Source organism: Callorhinchus milii, unplaced genomic scaffold (assembly GCF_018977255.1).
Source record: "Callorhinchus milii isolate IMCB2004 unplaced genomic scaffold, IMCB_Cmil_1.0 Scaffold17, whole genome shotgun sequence".
In the NCBI taxonomy this organism is placed as follows: Eukaryota; Metazoa; Chordata; class Chondrichthyes; order Chimaeriformes; family Callorhinchidae; genus Callorhinchus; species Callorhinchus milii.
The window spans coordinates 14,942,898-14,967,523 of record NW_024704758.1 but is presented as its reverse complement, the minus strand read 5'-3'; the positions used below and the strand labels follow the sequence as shown (position 1 = coordinate 14,967,523).

At 47.3% G+C, this 24,626-nt stretch overlaps 1 protein-coding gene across 3 annotated transcripts in view; it reads right to left on the bottom strand.

The window, feature by feature from the left end:
* LOC103175108 (homeodomain-interacting protein kinase 3) overlaps nt 1-24,626 on the bottom strand; it is a 66,179-nt gene that overhangs the window by 14,482 nt on the left and 27,071 nt on the right. For all 3 annotated transcript variants that reach the window (XM_042341513.1, XM_042341514.1, XM_042341515.1), the window contains one exon: nt 20,154-21,252. In XM_042341513.1, the coding sequence (XP_042197447.1) occupies nt 20,154-21,252 (1,099 nt within the window). The remainder of the gene's footprint in view (nt 1-20,153; nt 21,253-24,626) is intronic.

The window sequence follows — 24,626 nt, the reverse complement described above, 5'->3', positions numbered from 1 at the left end:
CACACGAAGGTAAGTTTATCCTTCAAACTTCTTCACAAGCAGCTTCTTTTTAATAATACGCACTCTGGGACGCTACACAGCGTGAGGGGCGCTATATAAATGCACGTTGTTGTTGTCGTTGTAATCCTTGAGTTTGATATAGCACTTTATCGCAGCACAGAGAAATGTCTCAACGAGCTTCGAAGGATTTACTTGTAGAGCGTAATGACCTGCATTTCGTACGCGAATGCAGCAGCCAACTTAGACTTAGCCACGTCCCAGAAACAGCCATGAAGTGAACAACCAATTTTATTTGGGGGGATTGTTGGTGCAGAGTCTCTGGACAAACACAACTTCTCTGCTCGCATCGTTTAAGATGTTGTTACACACTCAGCTTGAGAAGCCTTTTGTGGTGAAGGCTATACAAAGAAACGACAGCTCCTCACTGGACCTTGACCCCGGATAGAGGGCCCACCCACCCAGTGATGCTGGGTCTAACTTCCAGATTAGCGCTCAAAAAACAACACGGGTCCAAACGCTGGAAGCTACAGATTGTTCTTGTTCTGAAACATAGGGCGTGAAATTCCTCTTGTGACCCAGTATTGTGTGTTGTGTAACCGAGAAGAGAGAGGGTGGAGGCTGGTGAGGAGTTCAAACACATGGACTAACGGCTTGTGGGGCTGACCGGCTTGCTTCTGTGCTGCAACGTAACTCTCTCGTGATATGTCGTTCTGGGTGTAACTCTAGCGAGAAAGCGAGAAAATTACTATCGATCGACTTTGTTTGCAGTTCACAGCGAAGAAAGAACTAACCACTAAGCTGCAGGACGTGGTTTCCTCATTGGGTCAAGACACCTGCTGACCAAAACAACCCACCAGACACGAATAGTACAGGGACAGTTAACATACAAAAAAGTGCAGCTGTTGAGGACAGGCAGCTGGGGGTGGCTCCCCCATGCCCTGCCCTGCGGGGAGTGTTGTGGGCACTGGTGGCAGCCCTGGGCATGAGGCTCATTTGCTGAGGTGTTGGCCTGTCACCGGAGCTCACACCTGCCACACACACACACACCCCACAGTGTCATTCTCTGGATCCAGCCGCAACCCGGACCCTAGAATATATCCTCGCATTTGATATAGCGCCTCATCATGTCTTCGAGACGTCTCAAAGCGCTTCACAGGATACACTGTAAAGTGAGTGAGTTGACTGTATATCTTGTGGGGGGGACCCAGAGGTTTCCCACAAACAGTCCATGGATTGAGTGACCAAATTATTATTATTAATTTTTTTGAAGAGAATATTATCCTCAGGAAAAGCAATCCGCCAATCGACTAACTGGGTTCCTACTTACTGCTGGTAATCAGAGGCCTGCGTGGGGAGTAAGGAAACTTGCCTAACGTTTTGCTCTGCCCGGGAATCAAACCCGTCCTCGCACTTGTGAGGCGAGTGCTCTGATCACTGAGCTACAGGATTCCACAGTGGGTAAAGATCTACAGTAACCTTTCTAATGACGCAAAACTATAATCAGGATTTAGTTAGCTTACTGACCATTACTCCTTCAATATGGGTCGGTAAGCATTCCAGAGCTAATAAGACCTTAACGTCTCTGATCATACAGTTCAGCCCCACTGAAGTTCAGCTTGTCTCAGTCGGAGCACTTTTAACTTTGAGTGAGAAGGCTGTAGATTTTAAATCCCGGCTTCAGAGTTTTTTTTAAAAAATGTTTATGATTTTCCCAGCACCAGCGACAACCGAGCACTCACAAGGCAATGCAGCAACTTTCTCATCGGGAGACCTGTGATTTGCTCCATGCATTGGCTGGCACGGTCTGACATTTAAAAACAAAAACCGCTCTGCCTTCCACCTGCTTTGTGGGCAGGAGACGGGAGAGACGCTGGAGAGTGGTGGCAATCCTCAGCGGGTGCGGAAACCAGGATACAGTAAACAATGCGCCTCCCAGGCCAGAGGAGTAGGGATTTCCCTATTGCTCCCCCAAGCTCATTATTAATGTACAAAGGTTATTCTAACGAAGAAATGCAATATGTTTGAAGCGTGGATGAAACCTGGCTAACAGGCTTCTTATGGAATGAGATAAAAGTCCAGGCACTGGCCCCTGGTGCCAAGGTGTTGTAGGTCGAGGTGCCACGAACAGGATTAACATATTCTGTACATCATATACACAAGGCATTGCACAGGATTCCAACCCCAAACCAACCGACCACCAGCATCTGACTCGGTCAGAGATTCCAGGCAGCTTCACGATGTTGTTCCCTGTACTACAATTAGCGTGTTTAAAGTATGTCCAACGAAATGACACCCGCTTGCTTAAACGTGGTGCCTCTCTCTTCCCCTAACGTTTCACCCTGCTTGGGAATTGAATTCAGGTCCTCTCACTTGCGAGGTGAGTATTTATATATATTATACACATATATATATTTAGACATGAATACAAAAATCACAAACATCTGAGACGAAAAGCGGTCCTAAATATTAACGTCATCAGTATAGAATCACACAGTGACTTTATTCCTATCGGGGTGTAGAGCGAGCAATCCTCCCCACGTACACCAGCTGCCCCGTAAACACACACACATCCTGTGCCATGATGTCATTTCAAAGGCTCCCGCTGGATTAATGCAAACTCCTTTTTTAAATCTCAGGAATTTACACGTGGACCGAACGGGAAGAGAAAAACAAGCAGGAATTTCAAAAGCGTTAGACCGTGGAACCAAGGGAACCCGCCGTGGAATAACATTCAACCGCCTGGGGGTGGGGGGGTGGGGGGGGTGGGGGGGTGAACTGACCTGCCCAGGATTGGGGCCTATTTTGTTAGATTCTTACACTGACCTTCACCTCTGTACTATTGATCCGAACAAGCTTTGGGCACACAGCAGCAAAACAGATGACTTCCCATTCATTGACAGATACTCACTGGGCCTGGAGTCAACAAGGGATCAGATAAACAGTCACTGCACTGAAGGACGCCTCACTTAAACTCCAAACTCATGTCAGCCTGGCTCAGTTGGTAGGCAGCACGCTTGAGTCCGAAGATTGTGGGCTCAAGCCCCACGTCATGGCTCTGTAATGGCGTAGTCCAGGCTAACAGTCCAGTGTAGTGCTGGAGGGGAAGCACTGAAATGTCAGCAGTGCTGTCCTTCAAATGAGACGCTTCACAGAATATACTGTAAAGTGAATTGACTATCTTTTGTGGGCGAAACGCAGCAGCCACTTGCGCACAGCAGTGTCCCACAATCCGTCGTATACAACAGTATCGCACGCATCAGGCACAGTACAATCTACAACAGCTTTAGCCCACGTAAGCTACATCAATCTCGCTGGGTTAAGTGAATCTGCTGTAATTTACAGATCATTAGAGAGAACCAATCGAACACTGGACAAGTCTAATCATAAGTTTCTTGTTATCTCCCTTTGCTGCTTTGTAACCTAAGTTCTAGGACTTGTGCTGAGGATCCAGATTGACTATGGATCTAAAGCCAAAAGCTTTTGAAATACAAATAACTAGGCCAGAGCCTTTATGCTGGAGCCTGAGGGAGGAAGGGAGGTGTGTGTACTTGTGTGTGTATCTCGCTCTCGGGATCACACGTTTATGATGGGCTCAGTCTCCATTAGAACAGAAGCATTTTTATTGCAACGATAACGTTGAAACACCTCAAAGCTCCTCAGGTGAAACTTGGCAGCTGTTTTGTGCACAGCAACGTCCCACATTCCAGCCGTGGGTTGAATGAATGACTATCTGAAGCATTGTTGGCCAGGACACTGGGAGAAACTGCCTTTTCTTGATGAATGGAGGCCACTTGAAGAAATTGGTTTAACATCCAAAGGCTTTAACATCTCATCCAAAGGACGCTATAGATAGGTAGCTCTCCACTGGGTGTCAGGCTGGACTCTTGAGTCTCAAAGTCCAGGCATTGGGTTTGAAGCCACAAATCTTCTGACCTGAGAGTGTGCTCATAGCGAGCCACATGCTTGAAGGACACAGCACAATGCAAGACAAGAGATCCTTCTGCCCCCAGGAGAGGAAGAAGGGCCAGTGATGTAACCACAGCATTGCTGCTCAGTTAGATAACCTAGTCTGTGCGCAATAATATTCAAAAGCTGTTGAAGGTGATGACGGCTGTCACCGCTTCACAGAGAAAATAAACTTCACCCGAGCACGACTTTATGCACTTTTCCCAATCAGCTTCTGTCATCGTGGTCGTGGGGCCTGACAGCAGAACAAACGAGCGTCCCCTCGCAGCTTCTAAAGCCTCGTAAGGAACATGACTGAACTCGCAGCAAAGCTAAGGGTGCGAGCGCCATGTGATTTATGGTGGAAATGACCAGTCTGCTCGTAAGAATATAAATAATCCTTCTGAAAAGGAGCCGTGCCTTTCATTGGGAACTCTGGAACAGACAGAGCATGCTGCCAAAGCTCCTCGCAAACGGCCAGGCCATAAAGCTGTTACACCACATTCCCAACACGCTGGGCAAAATCACAAGCAGCGTGAGACAGTGCAACGCAGCAACAGTCAGGCTGATCAATCCTCTCTCGTTGGTTCTTTGGCCTGTTAACATTCCTCATGTGCACTTACTCGGGGAGATTGGCAAACGTCATTTATACCGGGAGAGGGCAATCTGCAGCTCAGTGGTTGGAGCACTCGCCTCGTAACCGAGAGCGCGTGGGTTGGGCAAGTTTCCTTACTCCACGCGCCTCTGTTTCCCAGAGTCAGTAGGAACCCGCTTGTTAGTCGATTGGCCGATCACTTTTCCGGGGATAATAATCCCTTCAAAAAAAAATCTGGTGGTTTGGACATTCCCCAGTACTAAAGGTCTGGAGTCCAGACTCGCGCACTGTGCTGAGTGGACGGCTGGGACGGCAGCCTTGCACTCCGGCCCTGAATTAATGTTAAACGCTCAAACCCACGGGCCAGAGAGAGAAAGAGAGAGAGAGAGAGAGGGGGAGAGAGGGGGGGGGGATGGAAACAAAGGGCTATAAAATGCTGACGGGCAGTTAAGAAACGTATTTGCTGCGTGTGGCTCGGTGCAATATCTCCTGTGTGCGAGAGGCCTTGCACAATAGTTACAGCAGCATTTGGCTTCGCGGGAACATGGTGTTCTTCCTCCTGCAATAAATCTCGCTTTGTCAACCTGACCAAGTGCTTTGAGTATTTCTTTCAAAAGAGCCGGGCAGAAACAAGGAAGTAAAGGCTGCACACACTCGCAACTAACTGGTATCTGCAACTCACGCGCACACCCTCGGTGGTTAACCCTTACATGTGCGGAGTGCCAAGCTACTGAGACCAATCGTCAACCGATATCAGCGATATACCTGGAATCCCCCAAGGGGGAGAAAAAAATAGGGGCAGGGAGAATACAATATACACTTATCCAGCACCTTTCACAGCTTGAGGATGTCGCCAAGTGTTTGAGACATCCCAGAGCTCTGGATTACTGGAGGGAAAGAACCTACTCGGAATCATCGTGAGGGCCCTTCTGAGATATCTGATCTTCATATCGATCGCATCGATATGCATCTGCGACAGCAACTACACACTACAGGCTTGCAACGAGGGCTGCGGCATTCAAAGCAGACGTCACTCGCACTCTGTGAGTGGGTGGGTACGCACGACTTAAAGGGGGAAGAGGGGGGGGGGGCCACAAGGTTACCACCAACCCTCGCTCCAAACCCCGCGCCCTTCAATAAAACTGCTCCAAACGCCTGCAGTGACCAAAAAAAAACCACACAAGTGTCATGTCAGCAAAACAAAATCCTCGTCTTAACTGCGTTGACGAGGGCACAGCCTGGCACACTGCAATCACAACGCACAGCGCCGAGGAATGTGACAAAAACACCGAGAGCAACGGTGAAAATAATAATAATCATCGTCCTTGCGTTTGATACAACGCCTTATCACATCTTCGGGACATCTCAAAGTGCTTCTTCACAGGAAATACACTGTAAAAAGTGCACCGAATGTGTATTTTGTGGGTGAAATGATGATGATGATGACAATTATAACTGAACCGGTTCCTTTACTTAATCAGTTAACATTTTTTATTACGAAAGCACAGGAAAGGATTTTAGGAGACAACAACAACTTGCGTTTATTTAACGCTCTTATGAAATAATAACAACCCTTGCATTTGATATAGCGCCTTATCATACGGGCCGCTGCTGTGTGCAATTGGCTGCCCACGTTTCGCCCACAATATACACAGTCAATTCGCTTTACAGTACATTCCGTGAAGCGCTTTGAGAGGTCTCGAAGACGTGATGAGGCGCCGTATCAAAGGGAGGGATTATTATTACTATTTGTCTGCTTTGGTAACCGCAGCAACTGGATTAACAACGCACTTGTGACGGGGCCGGCTGGCTGATCGAATGACAAGGGCCCGAAATATTTCATTACACGGCGGCGGGCGCACAGGCTTACTGTCTGACTGTTACATGAGCAGCCGCACCGCAGGCGGGCTGGAGGGCACAAACACATGGCCTCCGTCAGGGAGCGCCGCCTGGTTTGGGTGATTCGAAAAACGATGGGAAAGGCCCTCAGCAAGCTCCCCCCCCCCCCCCCGCCCCCCCCCCGCCCCCCGCGGTGACTTTACTGGGGCGGACGGTGAGTTTGATTCAAGGAGGGAGAGAGAGAGAGAGAGAGCTCCCCACCCAGTTGTGCCCGTTTCAGTTCCCACGTGCTACGAGGTGAGTCGGTGAATCCACGGTTAATAATAAACCGCAGTGGGGGTGCGGGGGGGTCAGGGCTGAGCGGGTAAAGTGACCGATGGGATCCGCTGCATCGGTCACCGGTGCCCGCCCTTCCCTGGTTCACCGGAGCCTCGCAGAGGGAACGTGGCACCCGGCAATTACAGGCAAAGGTGCACGACAACAACAACTTGGATTTATATGGCGCCCTCCACGCCGGACGGCAGCATCAAGCGACTCAGGCAGCGGTTTGTGGACCGGCGACGCTCCCCGAGGGAGGCCACGTGCTGCAGGCGTCACACGCGTCAGGGGGTCCGTGCGTAACAACAATGGTGGGCTACGGGCAGGAGGATGACGAAGCAAAACATTTGTGAAGAGTCCCATATTGAAATATTTGTTAGTTTGGGGTATCAAGGGGTAACGGGGCAAAGGCGGGTTGAGGTACACATCAGCCATGAACTTATAGAACAGGCTCGAGGGCCTGAATGACCTCCTCCTGTTCTTATTTCTCAGTATTACAGTATTACAGGCAGAACCTGAAGGCAGTCTCCCTGCGTCCGCCCCTCCCACCAATCCACCCCACCCACCCCCACCTCTCTATTACCGCAGTCTCTGGAGAGCCAGACAGACAGCAAAAGGAGCTCGATTCGGGGGGTTTACAGGAACTTGGGTGGTGTGCAGCAGAGAAGAACCGGAAACGCCAGGGATTCATTCATCTGATCCCAGCACACACAGGCCAGGGGCAAATTCCCTGCATTCTCCGGCTTTCCTGCGAGCTGTGCCTGGGAGGAGCTGACGGGAGGGCGGTTAGGGCTCTGCGTGTTAGAACAAATCTACATAGCAGCAGGAGGCCGTTGAGCTCATCCAGCCCGTTCCTCCAGTTTACTGGATCGTTGGCAGGTCCTTTAATTCCTCTCTTCCCCCCTTGACTACTACACTCGGGACTGCCTCTCTCCATCTTACTGTGTACAGGGAAACAGTGGATGTGCTGAACAATGCCACCTGGTCAGGGATCATTCAAACAGCTCCTAGATGCGTTGCCAAGTATTCAGTCCATGGCAACGTCAGCCGCGCATGGGATTTTTTTTTCCCAAAGCTTTAATCGACTTTCCATGACGTAACCCTGTAATTAGGATCCGTATTAAGGTGAGAGTTAAAGTGTCCGCAGTCTATGATATAAGCTGTACAGACTTACATAGCTGGCACACAGCTACGCAACATGACATCATTGAGAGCTTTCCTCACTGTACTGCAGCCCAGACTGCTCCAAACTAAGTGGCCATCCCACCTCCTTCCCCGCTTTCTCCCCAGGTGCAGTACTCGACTGTGCAGGGCAGCTGTGTCATGAAGACGTGATAAGGCGCTATATCAAATGCAAGGATTAGTATTATTATTATTATTATTATTATTATTATTTACAGCCCAGGAATGGGCTATCCAACCTACCGAGTCTGTGCTGATATCCTCTGCACTTTCATTTCAACAATAAAACGTGTATTTATGTAGCACCTCTTCACGTGAGGTCACAGCTTTCGGGGATTTTGACAATGTGCGCTCACGTTTAAAACATTTTACAACAGCTTCAAAGCAGCATATGCCTGTCCGCACGCAGGTTAACGTTTTCAATTAATTTATGATGGGGCTATCTCATAAAAACATTCTCCCCTCGAGATAATTTACTAAAATACAAGCAAACAATTCACCTTGTAGCACACTTCCACTGCAGCCCCAGGGCCCAGTGCAATTGGATTCTTCCAATGCGACCTCACAGCTTCTATAATAATAATAATAATAATAATAACCCTCGCTTTTGATACAGCGCCTTATCATGTCTTCGAGACGTCTCAAAGCGCTTCACAGAATATATTGTAAAATGAATTTACTGTGTATTTTGCGGGTGAAACGCGGCAGTCAATTGCGCACAGCAGCGTCCCACACACAGTCGTGGATTGAGTGACCAAATTCTTTTATTTTTTTGAAAGAAATATTACCCCTGAAAGCAATCCACCAATCAACTAACAAGCGGGTTCCTCCTCGCTGCTAGGTAAACAGAGAGGCGCGTGTGCTTCTGTCTTTGGACACCAAGGAAAAGGTCAGGAATGTCGCAGTGACGCAGGAAGTATGTGCACGGAAGTGGGGGAAGGGGACAAGGCGAACAGGAGGTCAGCCATACTTGCACAAAGGAGCACTTTCACCTTCGGAAAACTTTTGGAAGTTCTTCTCGCTGAAATGAAATATTTTTCGAGATATAATCTCCGCGCACACTTCCTTGGTGGAAGCTGCGAATTAATAACAGCTGCAAATTGCCTGTGTGTCGCGCCTTTCACGTCGGGGGACGTCCCAATGCACTCAAATTAACCGTTTTAGGAATTTAGATTTCTTTGTAACATTCTGCAGAAGACAATGCGATAGAAAGGCAAGAGTCAGCTTTTAGATGTGTGTGGGTCGGGTGGCAATCCGCAGATATTGGCACTCGCAAAGGGCTCTCTCGTGTGGAGAGATTCACAACAACAGTGCATTTAGGTGATCGGGGAGTAAGTGCTTATTAATGCCACTTTTAAGCAGATGAGCCCGGAAAGGGTCGGGAGTCGCAGGCTTCATATATATGGAGCGTTAGACTTCAGCATCAAGTGTTACGGTATAAATGAATGAAAGAATGAATGAATGAATGAATGAATGAATAGCACAAGCGTGCATTATCACCGAAGTCTAGGACACATCAGTGTGCTCTTCAAAGCCCTCAGGACTTCTGGAGCTCTCCCCACAGCAGCTTGGTTTGCATTAGCCCTGCCAGAGAAGCTCAGAGTGTGTAGGCTAATGGTCTTCTAGCTTTACTTAACCTAATATTTGGCACGATCCATGCATCAAAGCCTCGACTAATAGGAAGTATGCACAGCCAACAATAAAACTCTAGCCCTAGGTTATTCATTGCGCACCGAAAAAAAAATAGACCCATTACATTACACATTCAGGGAACTGTCTGAGGAAGTTCCAGCTCCAGCACAACCAACAGGCACAGTGAGACCCAGCTTTCACAGAGAGGAAGTTTAACATCGGGCCAGCAAGGGATAGCACCGCTCAGCACATCCTCATCCGAGGTGTGGGACCTATCAAGTCGTCGGAACAATCATGCACTCCGTAAACCCTAACGCACCCGCTACTTTCCATTGCAAAGCCTCTTTTTGCCCTCTCTTTTACCATGCCTTTGGTTCAACAATCTTAAATCTCCTTCATCAGCTCCCTGCTCGGAGTTCCTCATCATCTCTGTGAAACGCTTGGGAGCAGACAGCCTAATCTGTACAAGTGCAAGCTGTTGTTGTTGTTGTTGATTGCACCTTGCGTCTCCTCCCAACTCCCAACTCTCAGGATAAATTAAGTAAAAACTGCAACTCTTTTAAGACTGCCACACTGATAGCATTTCCATCTTTCACCATCTTAAATGTGTGGCAAGAGTCCCTCGACCGTTCGATTTGAACTCTCTCTCATTGCACTTGGGAGCTTCGGAGAGAGGATAATGGTTAACAACGAGACCATTCAAAGTACCACGGGAACAATTATGGTTTAGAACACTTTTTTTTTAAAAAAAACGGGTAATTAAAACAGCCAGGGTAAACAATCCCAAAATAACTGCCAGTTCTAGGAAGTATTAGTGTTTATTTTTAGACGCTCTCCCCCAGGATCTTGTTTCCGATCAGAAAGCAGCTGGCACCAGTGACGTGAACTGATCTGGTGGATTTAACGGCAACGGAACCCTGTGAGTTAGCACTGCTCACACCACAGCGGTACGAACCAGGAGTCGATAGGCAATATTGCCTCCTTGGAGATGGGAGAGATTAAACTGATGCAGTGCCACATTTTTTTTTGCAATGCATTTGGAAATGCAAGATGATGCCACATTCACTGCAGTGCTAGTGACGTCTAATGGTCAGGAACATCACACCGACCTGTAGGATGTACAATCGTGCTGAATGCTCTGGAATGCTACCGCGAGTGAAGGGCGCGATATAAATGCAAGTTGTTGTTGGCGGTGGTGATGAATGCTAACTGTGAGCGCATAAGTACTATACACTGAGCTCCCTCCCCGTGTCCATCGCTTGTGCGTTGTTAGAGCATGGGGTCTGTATGGAATAAGAATTAGAGATCAAAATGGGAAGTCAAGGTAAAAACGAGATCCTAAAAGGCCATTGTCCTGCATGCAGTGTCCTCAAGCGATAGTTAATGGGAACATCTACCAAGTGTGTCACCCTTGTTCCTCTTTCCAACAGCAGCAACTTGTGCTGCACCACAAATCCATTCAGTGAGTCTCAGTGACACAAAGGCTTCCGTGACCATTCCTCATGCACGAGCGAGACCACACTGGCAATGTTGTGAGGGGCCCGAGAGGGGAGCTCACCCCACGATTACCCACTTGCCCTTTCCCTCAGAGGATCGGATCAATAATAAATTGGTCATTTTCAATCTAAGACTGTTTGTGGGACATTGCTGTGCGCAATTGGCTGCCGCGTTCGCCCACAAATATACAGTCAATTCACTTTACAGTATATTCTGTGAAGCGCTTTGGGACGTCTAGAAGACGTGAAAAGCGCTATATCAAATGCAAGGATTATTATTATTATTATCAGTGGGCAACCTGACCACCTGGAAGTTGGGCCTTTTTTTTTTCGCACTCCTTTTAACATGATATTTGAGACATTGCTTCCAGGCGAGCACACTATAACGGGTCGCCCTTATAAGAATTTGTCGGTCGAACGAAGACCAAGGTCCGCCTAGTTCGTCTTCCACCATCCTGGCAGTCGCTTGACTTTATGAAGGATTGGGAAGAGTTGCATTCGTCCTGTCTGTAGTGTGTCTGTTGCTGACTGAAGCCCACTCACTGCCCCAGGGTAAGACAGCAGAGTATAACCTGCACCCCACACCTCCTTTTAATCAGCACAACCAACAAAAATCATGAGGCTCAGTCTTGCAGCACTCAACCCTGAGTTCTACATTCATGGAAAAATACTGGCAAGCTTTGACCTGCCTCCAGAATAACTCCGTACACCCAATTGTGCCGCGCCAGTCTATTATGGTTATATATCGTAACAGACTGGAGCCAACGGCAGAAATGAACTAAGGAATAGTTGACTTAGTGAACTCAGGCAGCAGATTACAATCTTGACTATGTCCCCAATATTACACCATTGTTTTTTACACATGATCCAAATAAGCTCCTGGATGCAAACTCAATGACTTCCACACACACAAACAGACCCACACAGAAACACACTCACTCTCACAACACACACACGCACTGAAATACACTCACCCCCTCCACCCCCCACCCACACACACACTGAACTACATTCACTCTCACACCCACTGAAATACCCTCACTCTCACACCCCCCACAACAAACAGTGAAATACGCTCACTCTCACCCCCCACAACACATACATATAAAGAAATGCACTCTCACACACACACACGCACGGAAATTCACACACACACTGAAATACACACAAGGCAGCAAATATCCATTGATGTTGAAGTTTATTCATTAATAATCAGACCAGACGTGGTTTCACTGTGACTGTTTCTCTCCCCCTCCCCCCACCGCCTTTTTCAGTACTTACAATATTTCAAATGGTTTTAGTTCCACACTCCCCAAAACTATTTAAAATAGACGGCAGCAGACCACAACAATTCCAAATATGTCCATTGATCCAAAGGAACCCGGCTCCTCTCCCTGTGGTTATATTTGAGTTATTCCTCCCTCCCAGTACAGATGGGGGATGTGGGGGGGAATGTAATTTAGGCTTCAACCAACATGTTCAGACACAATCAGGCTAGAGTCATGCTTCACAAGGAGACGAGCGGTGGAGTTCAGAGAGGTTCTGCTGCCGAGAATGGAACGGAATGGAGGCTACACGTCTCCGAGCTTTACCCCTGTTTGGTGACGTGGTGCCAGCGGAGCCAGACAAATATAATAATAGTTAACAATCCTGGCATTTGACATAACGCCTTATCACGTCTTCCGAGACGTCTCAAAAGCGCTTCATAGAATATACTGCATATTTTATATAAATATATATTTTATATATTAAAAATATACATCCCAAGCGGAGGAGCAAAAGCCAGGACCAGGCTATTTAGCTGTCTCGACCGGGGAAAAAGGAGGGGGGGAGGGGAGCAGAGGAGAGGGATGGTGGGAAACTTCCTTGTGACCGCACCAAGGAATCCACTTTCCAAAACAGCCTCAGCTAAGGTGGGCATTTTGTTTAGGAAAATGCTTACAATACTACAATGAAGTCAGCAACAGAAGGAATCTTTGCCAGGAGAGCCCAGCCTCCCAAAGCCCTGGTTCGGGAGCACACAATACAATACAAAATTACATTTGTTTTGTGCCTTTCATGTAGGGAGGACATCCCAAGGCGTTGGACACAGCACTTTATCCTGTGAAGCATTTTAAGATGTCCTCCATATCAAATGCAAGGATTATGATCATTATTATTATAAATTACTATTAATGATTATTGTTAATAATAAAAAAATGAAGAGACAGGAGGCAACGTGAAATATTATTTAATAATAGTAATAATAATAATCCTTGCATTTGATTTAGCACCTTATCACATCTTCTGTGCCAATCAAATACCAAGTTAGCAAAGGAGGGTGTCACAGATCTGCTTGCTCCTGTCCTCACCCACACTGGCTGAGCCTCTAAAAGTGCTGTTGTTGAAGGTTCATTTTATTTTTGTTGCCCACATAAATTATTCAATGTTCGCCCATCCCAACCAACAAAAGAAATGACCTCAATCCTGGGCTAATGTCAGTCACTTTACTTTAAGCCAGAGTTCAATGCGAGCAGGTACGTGTGTGTGCGTGTATGTGTGTCTGTGTCTAAATGCTCTGGATTTAGGCCAAGTCTCAATTCATGTATTGCCATAAAGCAATTGCACTTATTACAGTCCATACATAAAACGTTACACGCTCTGTACTCTATCCTCCTGTGAACTCGCTGTGTTGCCTTAAGTCCAGATGCTGCGAGAGGGGATTAGTTTACATGTTACCTAAGGCGGAGATTTAACCCAGTGCGCGTATGCCCTTATTGTCTTTGTGTAAGTCCACATTTGAATCCGTGACATCAAATGATACCTCAGTGTGGCTTCTTAACATAATTCCCCATCCGATCTCATTTCAATAGAGTTCACTGTGACCTCCAAACACTGCAACACTGAAGTGTCTTTGTGACTGAAGAGGTAGGCCTCAGTATCGTTCCACATGCAAAGCCCCACATGTATATCGCTCTGTTGCATCTCTTGTTACTCTCAATACTCCGAAACAGGTCACTTCTCAAAACAACAGCGAGAGAGGCTCCAAATGCTTTCAGCTCCGATTCAGGCTGGCTCGGTTGGTTGTTCTTTTGCATCCTTCCTTCTGATGAGATGTTCAACCGAGGTCTCGTCTGCCTGTTCAGGTGGACGTTGTAGATCCGCGGTGCAGTTTGAAAAGAGCGCGCCAGTCTTGAGAGGACACAATGACATGCAAACGTACAAGAAAAAACCTTGCGTTTCAAAGGAAAAAAAAATACCACAATACTGACGCACAGCACAGTGATTGTGAGCTTCTCCTTACGAAGCCAGCTTGCCCGACAGCCGCATGTGCGCAGACATATCCGATTATCTGGCAAGCCACAAGGTTTATGCTGTAACACATACCACCAGCACTGGGTATTCATGCTGACTTGCACTATTGGAGTCAGAGTCAACCATTGGCCATTTCAACATAGAGAGAGGTGTATTGTTGCTTCCCTGTGAGATTGTGCTTCTGATTAAATAACGGTGAACTGGCTTACAAACAGTCAAGGTTGCGGAGGAAGAGGGGCTGGATTTCAATTTACCTGGTAGTACGTATCGACAGTAAGATTCTGTTTCCAAGTTAAGGACCTGGATAGTATAGTACATACCATAGTATAGTATAGCCTGATAACAATCCCTCAAGAAAAATAAGCAATAATAAAATTGGTCACTTCAATCCACGACTGTTTGTGGGGACGCTGCTGTGTGCAATTGGCTGCCACTTTTCGTCCACAAAATATACAGTCAATTCACTTTACAGTATATTCTGTGAAGCGTTTTGAGATATCTCGAAGACACGAAAAGCGCTATATCAAATGCAAGGATTATTATACAGAGCATGAACACAGGGCTGCCAGTAACTCCACCTCATATCATTAGGCTCCCATTTTATCCAGGTAACAAGAATGCCCCCAATAAAAGCAGGAAGGGTTTTTGTATCGTCTTTAATGTGGGTCATCAAGATGTGATGCTTATTTCCCATTGTTTTTGCACGCACCAGCATATCGTCAATCAAATTACAGGGATGGCCAGCTCTTTACAATTCCTCATGATCTAAAGGGAACGGCAGGTCTGAGGAAAGCCGCCAGGCCCCACGTCAGTTTAAAATGGGTGCAACAGAGTGTATTTGCATTGTTTACACAGAGTGGACAGCTGAGCACCCTGTACCTTGGCAACGAGTTAGAGGAAGGTACAGTTAATGCCTAATAACAGGTCGATTACCAGCCCGTGCAAGTGGCAGAAATATTAATCACAGGTGTGCGAGGGAGGCCGTTTATAAAGATACCTACTTGTGCCAACCAAACCTGTGATTTACTATCCCATTAACCAATGGGTAAAGTACTGTGTTTCCACATCACTATGCTTTGCAGACATACACGCATTTCAGTCCATGCAAGACCTCTATTTACTCAACAGATAATCAACAGATGGCTCAGTTGGTAACGCTCCCGTCTTTGGGTCAGAGGTTTTGAGCTCAGTCGAGTGCAGTACATATGTATGTGTATGTGCGTGTGTGTGTGGTTAGGGGGGGGCACAGTCTACAGGTGGTCTCGAGACCCATGTGGTGGTGCTGTGGCTGCCAGTCTGCTTATTCTCCAGTTACTTAACTCCAGTTACTGAAGGTCTTTAATATAATAAAACATATTGCATTGTCCACATCAACCAGAAGGAAGCAGCCTCCTCCGCTCTGGCCCACTCACTCTTTGCATTTCGACCTAACTACCTCCCTCAGGCACCAGTTGACTGTAAGGCAGTGGGGACTCGCCCAGCCCCAGGGCACGAACACAACAGCAGCTGAAAGGTAGGCATCGACGCCGAGCTTCAAGCCTCAGTGCAGAGGAGAAACAACAACAAACAAATTACATTTATACAGCGTCTTTCATGTCAGGAGGACATCCCAAAGTAATAATGATAATCCTTGCATTTGATATCGCGACTTATCATTTCATCGCGACGTCTCAAGAGTGCTTCACGATACACTGTAAAGTGAATCGACTGTATATTTTGCGGACGAAACGCAGCAGCCAATTGCGCACCAGCGTCTCACAAACAGTCGTGGATTGAGTGACCAAATTATTATTATTATTATTATTATTAGGTGCTGAAACAGAAGTGAACAGGAGCTTGCAGCGCCTTGGCTTAAACTCCTCCATCTTCTCAAACGTCACACAAGCCCCAACGCAAACCAAGTTAGAGCCAATCTCTCTCTCTCTCACACACACACTCTCACACACACAGGAGCTCCGTTTAGAACAAGCTGACCTTGAGCATGATGACGGACGGCCCCAGTGGCATTCACTTCTGGCTCCATTCACATTTCCAACAGGCTATTCTCACCATCCAAAGTCGTCAACAAGCAGGAGCCACCAACCCTTCCCTTCACTTCCCCCATCGCCCTATTTTAAGCAGCCTGTTCTCTTCCACACTGGTCCATGGGCTGAGGCTGACAGAGCCTCCCTGGCGAGCACTGGGCATCTGCTCAAAGATTTGGGGGAGGCCAGATGGCACAGCCGTGGGAAGAGAACTGAGCTTCCTGTTTACATCCAAGAAGACGCAGGATGGCACGAGCAGGCAAAATGTTCCAAGAAATGAGAGGAGCGATCAGTCAGTGAGCAAGGTGCCCGACACTCTCATTCACAAATTGTTTTATTACATTTCAAACCATGGATTTAGTTAAAAAAAATTAAGGTCACAAAGAAGGAGGTTTTTTTCACCAATTTTTTTTCACGATCTCCACATAGGAATAAGTCTCTCTCTCTCACACACATACACACAATCTAGATCCATGTCCCCTTATTTCTGACTTTCAGTCTGTGCACTTGTTAGTCTGTCTATCAATTCTTCCGGGTGTGGCTGATTTTGTGTCTGTGTGTGTGTGTGTGTGTGTGTCTGGCTGTCATTGTGTATGTGTGTCTGAGTGCCTGTGTCTGACTGAGAGGCAGCTACGGAAAGAAAAACACCATGGAATGTGCAAACGCAGATAAACGCAGAAATGTTGCAGTCATTTTCTCACAATCAGCTACAAACATTAGGAAATAGTCGGACCTGCTGGAGTTTTGCAGAGATGAAATACGGACACTGTTCAAACAGCACCGTTTCAGTAAACCTGATTTACAGACACTGATAGAGAGCACAACAGGGTTATCCATTCCCCAGGCTGGCTCACTGAATTATCCATAATTCATGATTGGTATAGGTACACGAGAGAGAGAGAGAAAGTGGGAGATACGGTGGGAGAGAAACGGGAGTGGGTGGGGAGTGAGAGGAAGGCAGAGACAAAAAAGGGGAGATGGGGAGAGAGACTGTGTGAGAGGGAGAAGAGATGGTGAGGAGGAGTGAAAGATAGGAGGAGGACGTGAAAGGAGAGAGAGAGAGAATGCGAATGGACAGGAAATAATTTTGGTATCAGTCAGCAAAGGAACATTTACAAAGGAGAGGTTGGAAGAAGCTGACTGCAGCAATGTGATGTAATAATCCCTTCAAAAATAATAATAATACTCAATCCACAGCTGTCTGTGGGACACTGCCGTGCGCAATTGGCTGCCGCATTAGGCCTACAAAACACTTTAAAAAAAAGTGGTTTAGTTTTGTACCCCGATGGTGGAATGTGCCAGACAGGTCTTGGAAGAATTGCAAGAATGCTAAGAATGGTTCGGAGGAGGGTGGGGACTGAAAAGCAATCAGTGCCATTGGGATCACATCCCAATGATAAGAGGCCAAACCAGCATCAGAGAGGAATATGTCAAATGGGGGGGAAAATGGTAGTAATGATAATAATAATCCTTGCATTTGATATAGTGCCTTATCGTGACGTCTGAAAGCGCTTTATAAAGGTCTCCATCAAGTAAAGAATCGACCCACTGAAAGAACAATTGAAACTGAAACGACTGCTTCAGGAGACTCTTCATGTGAGGCTGAGGGACTAACTGAGCAACAGTACAACACTACCTTGAGGATCCTTCGATGCTGCCTTCAGCTCCTTAAATAGGCTTTTAACTGTTCAATGAGCAGCAACACATGGGACTCTGGCCAACAGTCGGGCTGATGCAAGCTCTCTGCAAACATACCTCATCCACAGCACTCGCTGTACTTTCCTATTAAGCCAGACGTCTCTCCAGAGGGCCTAGTCAAGAGCTTTGTCTGTCCCAGCCGAACACAGCCTATGCTCCCCCTCAGATACACAGTCACTACACTTTACACTATACCCTGTGAAGCGCTTTGAGCCACCGTCCTGATGTAAGTCACACGTCAAAGGTTTCCACAATTAATTCTGGTCAAGTGCACTGACCACCTTTGTGGGCAAACACTGTAACCACAACGCCAACAGGATCATTCATTCCTTCTTTCAAGACATACAAGGCATTTTCAGAGCACGCCTGGCTGCATCGGGGACCAATTGTATTGTATGGCTGTCCAAGCCACACTTGTGTTTTCTCTTTTGATTGCATTCATTGCTATGGTCGCTGCTGATGTACACTCGGCCTGACCACAAGACTGGAATCTGGACCCAACAGTTGCCTTCTTTCATTCATCTACTCAACTGCTAACCTTTTTATTTCTTAAAGCAGCAGCGTATTTATTCAGTTATTGAGGTGGGAAGCACTTTCCCTTGCTCTGCGGCTTGTGGAATAAGGAAACTTGCTTAATGTTTCGCCCAGCCCGGGAATCAAATCCAGGTCCTCTCGCTTGCTGCTTGTTTAAAGGTAAATATATATGATAACTGATGGGCAGCAGCCAGGATATGGAGAATAAGCCACAGAGAAAGCTTGGAAAGAAGCCACTTTTAAACAGGAAAGTATCCCACTGCCACACCACCACCACAAGACTGGCATGATGAGCAGGTTTAAAGCATCTCCAGGATTATTACTGTGATTAATTTTTAACTCAAGGGTGATTTCTTCCTATATACCACGTAAACATGTCGAAAATCACAACACAGAATGAACAAAATGGACTTTCGCACCCAAGGTCTAGTTCGTCAACAGTACAATACAACACACATTTAAGCAGCATCTTTCACAAGTGCTTTACACTGGTGACCAAGCTGGGGGGGAGGGAGGGGGGTGAGGGTTGGGAAATGAACACCGAAAGCACAGTCAAAAAGTTAAGCATTGAGGCAGTCTTTGAAGTTGGGTGGGGGGGGAATTGGACGGATAGATTTCTAGATTCAACACTGCTGACCCCAAAGGTGACACTAAGTACCTCTGATTTATTGGTGACATCCACTTTGTCATTTTCCACCACATGATTAGCTTTCCCGAGCGCTGCAAATTTACACCATCATTTCCTTTTAAACTTCACGCTCCAGTGAAGGAGAAATTAGTGACATGTCCCTGTTGCTCACAATGTTGAGCCAAGCACTTGCCCTCGGCAATGCCACAGTCTGGGTCAAGTTAGAAAAGCGCAAGTCCTATTAAACCTGTACAGTGGTGAGTGAGGTTGGCGATGCCTGGCTCTTGTTAAAGAGTGACAGCCCAATGGATGCGTTGGGGGAATGGATATTTCCCACCATGAAGCAGGAAGCAATCTCTCAGAAGTACCTGAAACCCAGTAGCTGAAGAATCCGTAGCAAAGCTCTATTTTAAGGAAAAGGCACTTTGGCTGAGCAAGCAACTATCCACTTAACAAGAACCTTTTTATCGTCAATAACCAATTCACAAAGAGGTTAAGGTCAACCCGACAGCAGGCCGATAAACGGGAGGCTACACTGCCCATCACACAGTCCGTGTCAGGCTCCACTGGCTTCCAGTTACCGAATGGATCGATTTCAAGATCCTCTCGCTCGTCTTCAAATCCCTTCATGCACTCGTACCTCCCTATCTTTCCGATTTGCACACCCACTCCACCACCCGCTGCCTCCTCTCGGGAAGGAGGAGAAACAGCACAACTTAACTGAGGGAACTAAACGCCTCCAAAGGGTTTACGCCACACACATTTCCCAGCACAGCGGTCAATACACGCTCTTTTTTCACCACCGCCTTCCTTTTGCCCCCCTACCATGGCCCGCCATTTGGCAAAAGGAGACTATCTGCACGACTCAGTCCCGTCTGACCCCGTTCAGTTTCAAGAGCGAGAAAGCTTCTGCCCCCTTCCCTCGCTGGACACAGAGAGCTCGAAACAGGCACAGAGACAAGACTCACCTGTAGTACCGTGACTGTAAGTAAGTGGAACACACGGCTTTGGAGACGTGGCTGGCTGACCCAAAGTCGATTACTTTCACTCTGTACGGCTGGCGAATGGGATCGACCAGCATGATATTCTCCGGTTTGAGGTCCGCGTGGATTAAGCCGAGGCTCTTCAGTTTATTCAGTGCAGTGGCCACTTGCTGCAGAATGGGCCTGATCACCTTCAGGGGCAGGGGGCTGAACTTGTTCTGCTTGAGAAAGTCGTACAAGTTCTGTTCCAGCATCTCGAAGACTAAGCACGTGTGGTTCCGGTGCTGGAAGCACTCGTAGGCGCGCACAAAGTTAAACTCATCGGCGTTTTCGCTGCTCAAACGAGCCAGGATGCTCACCTCGATCTGTCCCTGCCGGGCGTAGGAGGGGTGGTTCTTTAGGATTTTGATGGCCACGATCTCGTTTGTCCCCCTCTTCCAACATTTGACCACCTGGCCAAAGGTCCCACGTCCGAGGAAGTCAAGGACCTCGTAAGTGCTCTTCATGGAGCACAGCACTTCGTGCTGCATGAGATGGTACTCGCCGTCTCCACTGGCGCTGTTCTGCTTCGAGGTGCTGGCGGTGTTGACCACAGTGACCGGGTTCCCAGCATTGGTCTGCAACATCGCCGGCCCCATAGACAGCTCGTCCACAATCTGCATGGCGCTACCTCGGTTGTCAAGCTCTTCACTCTTCCTCTTCAGCCCGCATCTCTGGTAGCTATCCAGCAAGGTCAGACTGCCCGCCGGCCTCCCTCCCTCCGCTGCTGCCACCCCCACAGGCTGTAGCTGTGCCCGCGCTGCCCTGGCCCCCGAAGTGCTCAAAGCGACCGCACTCGCGGGCACCAGGAAGCTCTGACCACACGGTCTCCCCCGCTGGCTCTTCGGCTGGAAGGAGGAGCTAACCACGTGATGCGATGGGTGAGCGATACCGAGGTTCCTGCCGTTCACATAGGTCCGAGGGAAAGCTCTGTCGTGGGACACGCAACTGCTTGGTTCTACTTTCAGTTTCTTCACACTACAAAAGGCACTTGTCTGAGTTTGATAAACGTGTGGTGGGCAGACCAAAACTTGTGAGGCCATACCTGTGTGGCCAAAGAGGAGAGAGAGAGAGAGAGCGCGGGTTAATACAAAGGAAGTGAGTTCACACACTCCACCCTCGATCTCCATAGCCTAACCTGTCCCCCACCCGCCCACCTCACTCCCATTAACGCTGCCTTCACGTTCAAAGCCAAAACATTTCATAGGTTGAAAACAAGGCCAAGTGAGCAGCAACTCAAGATGCTCAAATAGCAACAAACAGGCTTGAGTCTCTCCAAACTGGGACAATCATGGTTTAAAGCTGGTTACCCCCAGACTGCATGACAGGAATGATGCACAGAACAGTTCCAATCATTGAAACGCTACATCCATTAACTACAGGGATCGTACAGACGTCCATATCATAAGTTAACCGCCCCCAGTAATAACAGTCTCAAATTGGTGCTCCCTGGGACTGAGGCTGAAAACTGGCCACGACAGTCAGGTTCACTGTAAATCCCACTCCTGCTGGATTCTTCAAACATCTCCAAAGTACAGCATGTGGACTACTAACTCAGAGGTTACTGCCTCACCTACAGCCCAGAACTCACCAGGATCTACAGAATGAGATCAGGCCTGACAGGCAACAACCACTGGGAACATTCCAGAGGGCGGTTTGTATCGAGCACCTTGATTTCATCCACCAACCGCAACTGAGGTTAATGATTTACAAACAGAAAGCTCCCAGTGTTGAACAGGTAAGTTCGATTTGACCGGGCGACTGACCGAAAGGAACATCTCATTCCCATCCAAGAATGATTCTTATCGAGCAGGCAGTGCTGGACCTCAGTGGAGCGAGTTCCTGGCTGACTTCAATAACTGGTTAGCTAAGACCAGGACACGGGGACTCCCGATGCTGTGATGGGAAGACTCTCAGGTGGGTAATCTGAAAGGATGAGGTCAGATACAGCGATGGGCCTTTTTCACCCAAACCAATCTTGTGAACAAAGCAGCCAGTGACAGCTAAGGCCACTGTCAGGTCTGGTAACCACTGGGACTCACTGACCCCTGACACAAACCCTCCGATAACATGGCATTGACCAGACCACCTTGTGCCGGTGGCTGGTGTGCTGAGTCGACGTGTGGCCGCCCCACTCCCCTCGTGGGCTCCAGAGCAGCGGTGGGTGGGGTGGGGTTAAGCTTCTGTTCACATCACAATGAGTTTTAAAATTAACCCAGAACTGCCATGATTCTAGAACACGCATTAACAGCTTTTTATTTCTAAAACTGTTTACTTTCAACAACAAATTACGTCTGTATACAGCGCCTTTCACATGGGGAAGACGCCTCAAGCACCGGGACAGAACAAGGCAGCAGGTTGGGTTGATAAGTGCCCCCCTCCCAAACCCCCAAAAATCCAACTAATTACATTTATATAGCACCCTTCATGTGCGGGGTAGCATCCCAGAGCGCCTGAGATGGGCGACACGAGCAACACGAGTTTACATTCTAATTCCTTGGGAGGTATGTCACATATAAACAAGAGTATTTTTATTTTTAGTGCCACAGTACAAAAGCAAATTATCTTAGCATTGCCAGCGCTGAGGTATGTACACACCCAGTAAAATAATATGTATGAGGAAATTCCTGGCTCAGGTCAATGCTTATTCAACACACGTGTGGGCAGTGATACATCCCACCCCAACTCTGGGAATTCTTACGTTTAGGATGTTGAAACAAACAAATGAGAGCATTCAAGTCTTAACATTTTTTTTTTCTTTTAGCTAAGCAAAACACAGTAAACTCCCGATAACTAACTCGTCACTCCAAAGGACAAGGGTTAGTTTAGTGGCGAGTGATCAGGATTGGCGAGTTAGGCCTATGTATCAATATAATAAACTTCTGATAAATCGATCCTGGCTTAACTTGTCACCGTCACTTAAACCATCATGCTGTCAATAACCCGGCTGCATTTATTTATGTATTTTGGGATCAGGAGTTTACAGTACATAAATAAATAACTAAATAAAGCCAATATATTGAAAGCCTGATGACTTAAGTGGCTGTGACAAGCTAAGTCAAGATGGAGTTATCACAAGTTTACTGTACCTAAAAAAAATTTAAAATCCTTTTTAAAGAAAAAATAAATTTGGATTTAAGAAACGACAATAATAATAATCCTTGCATTATTATATAAAACTACCTATTGGAGTCTCAGATATTCTTCGAATGGAGGCTTCCTCCAAGACTGTGATCATACCCTTCCATCCTCTGGGATCCTTGCTTGGGATACACCCTGCCTTCTCCGAGATGGAGGTCAAAATGAACAGAAGCCCTCAAAACAGTTCGGAGTCACTGAGGTTACCCTATGAGATCTTCTTTTTCAACTGGGACCAGTAAATGCCTCGACAGTCTACTTTGGGGAAGACGCACAGGTCGAACAGTCAGGGCTGATGATTTGATTGAGGAGATGCTGAGCCTGGTAACGTGAGGTATAATGGCAAAGGTAACAATGAAAGAAGAGGCATGAAGTCAGGTCCGTTCAGCCAGCAAATGGGGTCACTTTTAGCAATGTATCAGTTTCAGCGCCACCTCACAGCCAGTCCCATCTGACCGGTATTATCAGCACCCGCTCGGTGTCCAAAGCAAAAGAAATAGTCCACGTGGAAACTAAGACAACTGGTCAGATGGTGTTCGAGCTGGTAACAAGTATTCTTAACCACTTCACTTATAAGGTAGCGTTATAAATTCATGTTGAGCTCACCCCGGTTGGGTCAACTGCACATTCATTCTCTTAAGGAGTTAATGGATTTGCCGTTGTGATCCAGATCTTCTGGAAACTCACCATGACAATAATACCAGTAAACATGCTCAACTAGCTACAACAACGACAATTTACCACTTATATAGCGTCCTCCACTCTGGGTAGCGTCTCAGAGCGCTTAACAGTGGCAGAGTGTGACTCCGAGCCGGGGGGGAGGTGGCCGTAAGCACAGTCGAGCAGGAAAGTTTTCAGGCGGGACTTGAAAGAGGGAGAGCTACAGACCTTTGCGCTAAACTGCGACCCAAAGCAGGGAGTGAGTGAAAGGCCCTTACCCTAGGTATGGCTCATGCTCCTTCCATTTGTTGTTCATACTCGACTAGAACCAAAGCAGTTTAGCTCCAGGTAACAGGAACGAGAGGAAGCGACCCAGGCATTATTACAACACTTCCTGTGTGACAGTCATTGTCTGGGGCTTTCATCCTTTATGATGAGACTTTCAGCAGATCCTTGAGAGGCCAAAGCGTGCCCATGTCTTAGTGTTGCTTAAGCTGCTGCGATGTTCCGTATTCACATTGGATTTCGTGGTGAGCTCAGACTGAAGTGAGTTCAGGAGCTGGATACGGAAGGGGAAGGGGAATTTAGTCCACATGGCCTATAGTGATTAATTAAACTAAA